The sequence below is a fragment of the Quercus lobata genome, chromosome 2 (genome assembly GCF_001633185.2).
Source record: "Quercus lobata isolate SW786 chromosome 2, ValleyOak3.0 Primary Assembly, whole genome shotgun sequence".
NCBI classification, from domain to species: Eukaryota; Viridiplantae; Streptophyta; class Magnoliopsida; order Fagales; family Fagaceae; genus Quercus; species Quercus lobata.
The window spans coordinates 55,297,149-55,308,364 of NC_044905.1; the positions used below are offsets into that span (position 1 = coordinate 55,297,149).

The 11,216-nt window shown below is 34.5% G+C and overlaps 1 protein-coding gene across 1 annotated transcript; it reads left to right on the plus strand.

Moving 5' to 3' along the window:
• The first annotated feature begins 7,338 nt into the window (after positions 1-7,338).
• On the plus strand, positions 7,339-10,785 carry LOC115975898. The gene is made up of 2 exons (XM_031096938.1): positions 7,339-7,685; positions 9,912-10,785. The coding sequence occupies exons 1-2, from the start codon at positions 7,592-7,594 to the stop codon at positions 10,580-10,582; spliced, it is 765 nt and encodes a 254-aa protein (XP_030952798.1). The 5' UTR covers positions 7,339-7,591; the 3' UTR covers positions 10,583-10,785.
• The last annotated feature ends 431 nt before the right edge of the window (positions 10,786-11,216 follow it).

Consider the following 11,216-nt stretch of genomic DNA (forward strand, 5'->3'; position numbering starts at 1 on the left):
TAAATACCTAAGTGTGATCCTTGACCCCGTGTGTTTATTTGCCACGGATAGTGCTTTGTATACCTCTATGCATGTTTTGGATGTTGATGAATGTAACATACCACATGTTTGTGAAAATGCCTCTATGAGTGTTTATCCTCATGATTGTTATGACATGTTGCTTGAATAATTGGGTGTTGTTGATATCCCAAATGACGAACTCTTGAAGAAAAAGGCTTAAGAAGTTCCAAAAGAATTTGAGCAAGTTATTTTGTGAAAATGATGATTTGGTTGCTAAGCTCAATGAATCCAATAAATTGGTTGAAAACTATAAGAAACTTGCTGAAAATTCTCTTGAAAAACTAAAGGAGTTTGATGTTTGAATGTGGACTTGGATGCTAAACTTGTTTTGTCTAACAAACTTATTGATGAGCTAAAATGTGAAAATGAATCTCTTAAAATGCATACCAAGTGTTTGATTGCTGAACCTATTGCGAAAAGGGATGAAAATATTTGTTGCAATCATGTTGTGGTACTTGATTTTGTGCCTATTGTGTGTTCTACCTCAAAGGACAAATCCGTCTACATTCCTCCACATAAAATAAATCAAAAGATGGAGAGAAAGGCTGCTAAGTCAAAGCCTCCGTTTAGGTCTCAAACTAAGGTTTTAGGTGGATCTAAGTTTTTTCCAACTTGCCACCATTATGGTGTGATTGGTCATATAAAACCTCAATGTCGTAAGTTGAAGAGAGAACAAAATCATATGGCTAGATCCCTTCCCAAAAAGCCTAGTAGACCTAAACACATTGTTTGTCGCCATTTTGGTTCTTTTGGTCATCTAAGACCTCATTGCTGTAAGTTTCATGCTCTTAAAAGAATTAAAAGAAAAGAAAAGCTTGAACTTCTTGGAAGCTATGCTAAAAATGGTAAATCGGATTTGAGTAAAAATAGCATATTGTTAAAGAAAGTGTTTAATGCTCTTAACTCCTTGTCTATATGCATCTCCGGTTCTCATTTTTCCAACCCTAGTCTCACTTCTCATGAGACACTCATTCCAAAAAATCGTTGTGTTTGGATGAAGAAGGATTCCTATGGTTGAGCTTTTACTCTTTTAGCCCTTGTTCTAATTCTTTTGATTTTTGTAGGACCCTTCATGCATTAGATGTTTCATTGTCATGCATTTGTGCATCATGCTTCTCTTTTGATCGTATATGTTTGAGCATATTTTATATGTGAGTTTGGCTTAATACCTTCGTACTAATGGCATAGTGCATTTACGAGCTTAGCTTGTTATGTATGCACATCTATTTTTGTGGGAAAAATCTTGAAATCTATGTGTGATTGTTGTAAATCGATCTTCAAGCTTGTCATGAATGATTGATCAATAGTCTTGATGGTTTTGATACTTGCATAGACTTGTGCCTATATATCTTCCCACTTTTTTTTTTTTTTTTTTTTTTTTTTTTGCTTAAAGAGCTCAACAAATGTAAATCTCCAAATGAAAAGAGATAATGAGCTGCAAAAGCCGTCGCACATACTAGTATTTGACTAGAAAAAAGGGAAAGCGACTTTTATGAAAATGTATGATACTCAAAAAGCCAAAAGCTTGTTCATCAAATTGAAATATCAAAAATTTCAGGCATCAATCTCAAAAAGATATGTAAAGATAAAAAATAATCAAATGTTATGAATTGTAAAGAAGCTAAATGAAAAGCTTCAAAGATATGTAATCATTTTCTTATGGGAGGTCATATATGTTCATTTCTATAATTGAGATAAACCACTTGACTTAGTACCAGTTGTGTATGACTTGATTGAATTGATCATTGAAACTTCACTCTAGACTAAGGACTATTCCACATTTAATACACACACAACACACGTGCCTAATGTTCAATGAATGTCTTATTCATTTGTTCGATTGTACTTGTTTAAATGTGATGTATATGTGCTCAACTATATATGGATCTATTCAAAAGGATTTTTGATTATTTTATATGTTTTTGGAAGTGATTTTTATCACTCTTTGTGTTCATGTTTAGAGCTTACTTTGTTTTTCATTGTTTAAACATGTTTTATGTTAAAAACAGGTGTCAAAATTTTTAGCTACTCATTCTGGCTACTCTCGCGAGTAGCGAGTCTTGGCTACTCATTTTGGAGACTCGCCTAGTAGCGAGACCTAGTAGCAAGTTTACACAGAATGGTTTCGCAACTCACTCGTGACTCATCTTGTGACTCACCAATCGCGAAACATCTAGAAACAGCTTTTTAAAGGGCTTTTTGTGGGAAACCTGTTTTAAACCTCTCTTATCCTCTCTTAAACCCCTCTTTCAATACTTTTATATCAAAACTCAATCAATTTAAATGGTTTTTCATTCCATTAACATCTCTAAGGTAATTCTAAACTCTTTTCTTTGATTTTGATCCTTAGATTATGTTTTGGAGAGCTTTTGTTCTCTTTGTTGGGATTTTCATCATAGGGGTTAGGAAGACTTAATTTTTGTCAAATTTTTGTATGGGATTGGTTTTTTTTTTATGATTTGCTTTGGATATTGGCCCCTTGTGGCAAAAAGAACACGTACTAAGAGTGGATTTTATGATGTTCATGCATTGTTTTACATTATTGTTCATAGTGTGCACATTAGGTGTTTGATAAAATGCCTCTTGGGCATTTTCTTACTTGTTTGGACTCCGATGAGTACCAAACTTTAGAGTTTCTCATGTTTCCTCATTAGGATCATGTTTGGTTCATTGGTTGTGTATTTATTACACCTTACCCCACATGTGCATTTTCAATGATTTGGTCATGCATTGCACATAGCCACCTCTTGCACACACCTTTGCTACCCTTGTCATGCCTTGGTCTATACCTTATTTCTTCATCCTTACATGTCATGTTTACCTTATACTTTGTAGCATTTTGTTTGTCTTAGGTTTGAGCTTCATTTTCTCATTCATCTCGCACCCCTCATGCATCATTATCATTGTTCGTACCTTCATCTCTTGCCCTCGTTTCTCCTTGACCCTTTGTCTATTCGTGACAAAAAGGGGGAGAGTATACTCTAGAAAGTATACCAGTGAGCATTGTCATTTCTATATAACTCTTGTGCACATTCGTAAGGGAAGAGATTACCATAAGGGAAATGCATATACCAAGGGGGATAAGACTTTGTTAATAAGAAAACTTTGTTTTGTTTGTTTTCTTTTTTTACTTTATGGTACTTTGAGTTATGGTTAGTATATATGCTTCGTTTGTTCTCATTGCATCATGTTTGTGTGTCAAACACGCATTCATCTTTATGCTATTGTGCTTCATTGAATACATGTTCGGATTATCATTTGCTTTGCTATATGATCAATGTAGTCATTTCTATGTGACTGTTTTGGTGTATGTGATCAATGATCGCAATTTACTTGTTATATTATACTTGTCCTTTTATTACTTACTTTACCTTAAGGGTTTAATATGTTTTGTGCAAGCGTTTCAAGTTACAGGTATATATGTTCCAAGTTCATCACAGCTCATGATAGGGGGAGTGATATGATAGAGGGAGAAAGAGAGAAAGAGCTTTATGTTATATTAACCATGTTTTTGTTTTACTCATAGTTCATGATTATGCTTAGCTATTTAAAATATTTTGCTTTGTACCCATACTTTGTAGCCTAGTATTTGTTGTTAAATTTTATGCATTTTCTTTAAATACTTCACTCTTGTGCCCTTGTTGGATTTTATATCCTTGATGCAATTACTTTAAGTTGTTGTATCGGTTGAGTGTTGGACATGCAAATGATACTTTACATTGAGTTTGCATTGAGCTTATTAGCTTGCATGTCCGGATGTTCATTCCTTGTGTGAAGCATTGTTGTGTGAATGAGCATTGTGGTCACTATTTATAATGATTGTTCATTTTTGGTCAAGCCATGGTTTATTGCTTAATTCCATTTTGCTTGATCGCATTGTGCTTGCTCCATATGCATTACAAGTTTTTTGTATACAATGATCATATTGTGTTGTTGTTTTTCAGGAGATACTTGTTCTTATGGTTCAAGAGCTACACAGATTTTAGAGTTAGGTGTGAGTGAGTTTTGTTCAACTGTTCTCAACTCACATGTTAAGTTTAGAGTTTGTTTTAGGGTTTTGTCACGGAATAGCCAAAAAGGGAGATTGTAAGGTTAAATTTAATCAACCATCTTATTGGCTTTATTCTATGTCAAATTTGCTTGTAATTCAACATTTAGAGACCCTGTATTTAGGTGGGATTCATGTAAGGGTAGTGTGTAAGAGAGTGTGAAGAAAAACTCAAGAGTGTGCACTCAGCAGGGCCTCGCGACTGGATCTCGCGACTAGCTCGCGACTGGCAAGTCACCAAACCTAGCACACATGTGAAGCATCCAGAGGAGTTGAAGAGTCACACCAGTTGGAGAACTACAAGACAAAACTTCTAGTCTAGCCAGACAATTATCTCGCGACTTAGACTTGCAACTCATTCAAGTCACAAGGTCAAGTCACCAGATCACTTTGTTTGGGGAAAACTGACCTTTCGCATTCCAAACACACACCAATATAAATACCCCTTATATCCACATATTATAGAGAGCTTCGAGAGAGAATTTTGAGAGAGAAACCCTAGAGGAAAATAAGATTGACTCATCCACAATCTTTATCCATTGATTTTCTAAACTCCTCTACTCTCACCCTCTCCATTGTTACATCCTTGAGAGGTACATTAGCCAAAACCTTTTCTCACCATACCCATATCTATAACGAGGCTATTTGGTGTTTGGGAAGCAATTAGGAAAGGACCAATTGATATTGGTTGATGCTATGGGCTATAGCAGGATCCGGTAAATTAGAGAAGATAAAGGTTCGGTGTAACCTCGTTGGAGTAAAAAGCTTGGAGGGCTTAGGTACACTAGGTAGATTAGGCTTGGAGGGTCTTCTGCTGTTCATGTATCCCAACTTCATTCTCTAGTGGATTATTGACTGCTTAGAAGGCAGCGAAGAGGTTTTACACCGAGGATTTCAATTTCCTCTTCGATAACATATCGTTGTGTTGTCTTTGTGTTTGCATCTTTCTTCCCTTAATCTTTGCCATTTAATCTTTACTGTGGTTGTGATTTTATTTGGTTTAGATTGTTTTATTAATTCTGTTTTAGCTTATTTTCATATTCCGCACATACTTTGTTTGATAATAAGCTTAAATTGGTAATTTGTTATTTAGGGGTCTAAACTTTCAAGGTATTTTACACACTAATTGAACATTCAAAGAGTAATTCCTTATGTATTCGCAAAGTATAATGAATGATGCTCCCTCCTCTCGCATTCATTATGAGAGAAGGGAGCATCATTTCGCTATACCTTGAGAATACCTAAAGATTTTCCATTATTGAAAACCTTCACCTTAGAAAGGACAAAACTACCACAACCGATTTCAAAGAAATGAAAGAAAAAACTATGTTTTCAGTCTTATCAAAACTTGCCTCACAATAAACAAACTTGCCAAAGATGATTGAGAAGAAATGGAAGAAAGAAAAATATGTTATCTAGTCTTACCAAATGGGATATTTCCCAAAATCCTATCAAGGTGACCTTTAGATCGAAGAAACAATCTAAGTCAGTGGGATAGACTTGCTATTGGCTATGTGGCACAATTTGAAGAAGATGAAATGAGCATTTGCACAGTTTCTAGCCTTAGGTCCATCCAACTGCCAGGAATATTGCTCAACTAGACAAAATAATGGCTTTCATCGAAAAACTACCCAATAATCTTGAAGGTAAAGCTTTAAACATGAGAAGCAATAATGTTGAGGCACCAAAACTTTGTGCTGAAAAAGAAATACAAGTGACAACATATGTAGACTTGATAGTAAAGCCTATACCGTTTGTGGTTGACCCAATTCAGCCTTTTGTAGAGTCACTATTTAATGAGGTGAAAATTCAACAAGAGAGCAAAAATTTAAAGGGTGCACATGATATGAGGGTCGCATTTGATGCCTATGCCACTCATTAGTCATTAACCCTCCATGATGGATGAAGCGGAAAAACTTGATATTATGGTGCTTCCTATATATAGAGAAAGATAAGACTGCATCATTTATCAAGCCATTAATTTTACCATTCCAGACACATTTAATGTGAAGAAATAAAAGACTTCTTTGTTCTTAATGCAGCCATGTCTACTTCATGCGAGTAACTACAATTATCAAGTATAAGAGTTCTTATTCGTAAACACTTCAAAACTTTGAGTTTGAGTTTTCTCCAATCTGGGGAGTATGATGCAGAAAGCACAACCTACAATATATGCCAAAGAATTCTTCTTTCTTTCTTTTTTTATTTTCAAAACCCTAGATGTTAGATCTAATTATTTGCAAATGACATGCTATTTTTCTTTTTCTCTTTTTATGACATACCGGATGAATTGATAATCATAATATAACATGACGTGAACATTTATATTCCTCAAAAATAATAATAATAACATGACGTTGGCCACCATACGTTTGAAGATTGATTGCATCAAGCGGAGTGTGTGTCTAACATCTTCCATTTTGTAACTTAATCTTTGATCTTAGATCAATGGTTTTAAGTATGAAATTTTCATCTTCTTTTTTTTTAGAATGTATTAAAGAAATAAAGAAGTATATTTTTCTTAAATTATATCTGGAATCAAAAGTAATGTAATTTTATTTTTTATATTCAATAATATAAATTCAATCAATGAAATTATGTATTTTTTTAATTATTATTATGTTTTTCTTTTCTTTTTTTCCATTAATTAACTTTAAATATACAAACATTAATTTAGGTTTCATTTGGAAGTTCATAAGAGAATAAAATGAAATGAAAATGAATGGAATATATTTAAGTAAAAAGTAATTAACATAATCTCATCCATTCATGTAAGTTTGATCCAAATCAAACCCTGAAGTCGCAGTACAAAAAAAAAAAAAATGAAATCGTTCTTAAGATATTCACAAACTTTGTCACTCTCGTATACTTTATGTTAGATTTATATAAGGTCATATCGTACATGTATATTGATAAATATATATATATATATATATATATAGATCTCATATTTGTATAACGTCACATTAGCATTGAATACGTTTTTTTGATGAACATTAGCGTTGAATACGCGTTCAGTTATGTAAGCAATCGCTTTATCAACAACAAATCAATAGAATAGAAAACTTTAAAAGGATTAACTTGTAATTTTATTTTAAATTTTGGGGGTGAAAATCAAAATTTAAAAACATAAAGTGTATTAGTAAAAAAAAACAAAAACAAAAACAAAAAAGGAAAGAAAGAAAGAAGAAGCGGAAGTGAGCGTTACTTTTACGTGTTGGGGTGGAATAAATAAAGAAAAGGAAATCCTTTTAGTCCTTTGACTTTGAAGCGAAGGAAGCGATTACATTGGACAACCGAGTAGCGTAGAATCGCCCCCTCTTCCTCCTCCCTCCCTCTCCTTGTCTCCTCTACCTTTCTCCTTCATTCTCAAATGGGGACTAGTAGTGGGGCCCTCTCTCTTCAATTCTTTCTTTGATTTTTCCAAACAAATTTGATATACACAGTTGCAGAGCAGAGCAGAGTAAGAAAGATCAAAGCAAAATGGGATTGCTTTCGAATAAGATCGAGAGGGAGATTCTTAAACCTGGGGATCATATCTACTCTTGGAGACACGCCTATATCTATGCCCACCACGGTGACTTTTCTATTTCCTTCCTCTTCTTTAGTTCTCTCTCTATCTCTATCATTACTATGATCTAGTACTTATTTTTCTTGCATTTGCTTCAATACCCATATACATAATAGGATCAGTTTTGTTGTCTTTTTGTTTATTTTTGTGCTAACAAACATCATTATATGTTTTCTCATCTTTCCCGTTTGATTTGTGTGCATGTGGACATTTTAGTTCACAACCCCACCTCACAAATTTTGATGGGATTTTAGTTTACTATTTTTTTGAAGCTGGGCTTGTGGGACCCAAATCTCCATTTTTTTCAGGAAAGAACAAAAAAACATAACTCTTTTAAGATTAAGGAACATTTATTTGGCTCCATTCAATTGGGTGTTATATGTTCAATGTGTTCTGTCTTTTTCACTTGGAAGTGCTGTTGTGTTGTGTATCTTTGAATGGGTATTGGAGGCTCTTCGAGTTGACCCTCAAATTAATATTTTCGTTGGATTATAGACTTATAGCTGAACTATTGGGGGTTGATTTCGATGTTGAATTCCTAATCAATGCTTAATTACCTTTATCTAGTTATACTAACAGTTCAAGGTTCTTTGTGTTTGATTGAATGAACGTGATTGCCTTTTTTTTGGAAATTGTTTTCTACAGCAAGAATTGATTTTCAGTTTGCTTGATGTATGCGTTGTACAATTTTAGTAATTTCAACTTTCAAGTAAAAACAACTAAGATACTTTCCTCCTTCCTGAAGTTGACTTGTTACAAGTTGTTTGACTAATGGTCATGTGAGGAGGGTGTTACACTAATGGTTAAGTAATTAAATTCACTGTTTCCTATCAGCTTCAAGTTTTGGGTTAAGTGGTAATTTATCACAAGTTAATATATGTAGATTAGAATATCCAATGATCAGTATCATCATACTGATATCTACTTTGATGGGGATGAGTTCAACATATACAAGACTAGAGCTCTTTCTCAGTTCGTTGTTTGTTGACATTGTAATTTTTTGATAATTGATTAGAAAGGGTGTAATAATGCTTTGCTTGAACAATGCCCCATATGCCTTTCCAAGCAAAATAATTTGTGTTAAGAATTAGATGTAGAATGGTAATCTGGGGAGTATAAAGATTGATAGTAAGCAGATACACTGACATGTTTGAAATTGATAAGAAAGAGAGTTAGGTTTTACAAGAAAAATACCCATTATGCTTTATCAGCGGCTTTATGTGTGTCATACAGATGGGGAGGTTGGGCTAGGGGATACAAATGATTGGAGCAAGAAAATATGTTCCATTGCCCTTTTTTTCTTTAAACCTAATAGTTCTTACTAATAAGATTGGAGGGTAGTGATTCTTCTGGGAGATTTATGTTAATGAGGTTGACAATTACTCCTTTTTTCCCCCCAATAACTATATAAAAACATGAGACTTTAGGTCAGTTTTTCTTATGCCATATAATGCGTAGCTATTAAACAGTAACATGTTCATTTATTGACTATAACTAAGAATTTGAGATTGTGTATTGTAAAATTTGGAAAGAATGAGTACAAGAAGCAACCTTTTTTATGATAACCTGCTGTAGCACCCATAATTATGAGTGGGTGAAAGATTCTGCCCCTAAATCTCATTTTTCTTTACCCAATTCTATGGATTCTTTTCATTTTGATTTCTATTCTTAGATTTGGTTCTCTTTCATACTTGTGTATTGTTGTTGCATCCCTGAGCCTCTATGTAAAAGGTGATTTCACTGGCAGAGGCCAATAACTAAAGGATTTAGTGATAAATATTCTCCAAGTTAGTTCCACGAAACATAGTTCAGAGTTGCTGCAGTTGCAAGCTTCTAAAACAAAAGCTTGCTTTTGAATTCTATACTAAGAAGCACAAACACTTTAAACACCCCCCCCCCCTTTCCCAAATGTTGAGGGCACTCCTGCATGCGTATCCTCATTATGTTGGGAGAAAAAACATGAGTCTCCAAGTGACAATTTTTCAATGAAAGTTGGGGATAAACCAGATATTAGACCAAATAAAATGGCTGGTATAGAATTATGCTTAGCCAGTTTATATTCCTTTTATTTTTTGGCTTTTACATCTTTAATTTTTTTTTTTTTTTGGCACTTATTAACCTCTTAAAAATTCACTCTATTAGATATAATGAGGATCTTTCTTGGTTTTGTATATGACTCTTAAACTTGATTGGTAGTATGACTTTGCCAACCTTTCTACTCTTCTACAACAGGGATATATGTTGGTGAGGAAAATGTTATCCATTTTACTCGGGGAGGAGGCCAGGAAATTGGAATAGGAAATTTTTTAGACCGCATCATTGTGAGCTCATCACCTTCTCGTCCTTCAGATAATCCATGCCCAAGATGTGGTGATCAATCAAGGCTTGATGGAGTCATCTCTTCCTGTATGGATTGTTTCCTTTCCGGAGGAGAACTCTACATCTTTGAGTATAGTGTCTCCCCAGCTCTCTTTATTGCCAAAGCTCGTGGAGGTACCTGCACTCTTGCTTCTTCTGACTCACCTGAAGAAGTTATTCACCGTGCTTCTTATCTCCTCCAGAATGGTTTTGGTTGCTATGATATTTTCAGGAACAACTGTGAAGACTTTGCAATATACTGCAAAACAGGCCTGCTTGTGTATACTGCCATTAGTGTGGGCCGGAGTGGGCAGGCAACATCCATTCTTGCTGCTGCTAGTGCTATCCTTTCTTCGCCACTTCGATTTCTGACTACCAGTTTTGGTGGTCTGGCAGCTGTAGGTTATGGCATGTATTGTTTCAGCCGTTTGGTTTCTGATATGGGAGTACGGCGTGATGTCAAAAAAGTTCCAGTGGAGATACTTGTTTGCCGCACTGTCTCAGATGAGTCAGAGGCTGTAACTGAGATGGCCAAGGCAGACTAGTCTTTTGACATGGGCAGGTGTTATATGTGTGGTTTGCAGGAATTTGGTTATTATGGTGGCAATTTAGGACAGTTTGCTTTTGCTAGCCATTGTTTATACTTGTGATTGTGAATGTGTAAACTGGTTCTCCATTTAAACAATTGATTATTTTTAATTATACAATATATTCAATTTTATGTGGTATGTAATTTGGTAACGACTTATTTTATTTTTTTCGAATAACCATGTCTGTATATTCAATTTTATGTGGTATGTAATTTAGTTTACCTCTGTTACTTTCAATTTTGCTGCTAGCAGCTCTGCAGTTTCTATGCATCCTTCTCTTCCCATCTAGGGTTTCATATGGGTAAAGATGATTTATTTAATTATTTTTCAAGCAATCTAACGCGGAACAACAAAACCCAGTTATAGAAGAAAGTTTTTCTCTAATGTTGGTCCACAAGTAATAATTTACTTATCAAAAAAAAAAAAAAAAATCATGCAAAGAGAGAGAGCAACTGGTTTTGCTGCTTGTATCTTCAGTTTGAGGATTACAGACAGTGGGTTGATTCTTGAGTGCACGGTAAAAAATGTATCACCCAGTCAACTTGAGCTTGTGCGTATGGCAGCTTTGGAACAAACTTTTATTTACTTA

Bases quoted from the DNA above. Each gene is read 5' to 3' on its own strand.
- LOC115975898 (XM_031096938.1), top strand. From the start codon at position 7,592: ATGGGATTGCTTTCGAATAAGATCGAGAGGGAGATTCTTAAACCTGGG. The intron at 7,686-9,911 runs GTGACTTTTCTA...CTTCTACAACAG, and splicing joins CTATATCTATGCCCACCACG to GGATATATGTTGGTGAGGAA.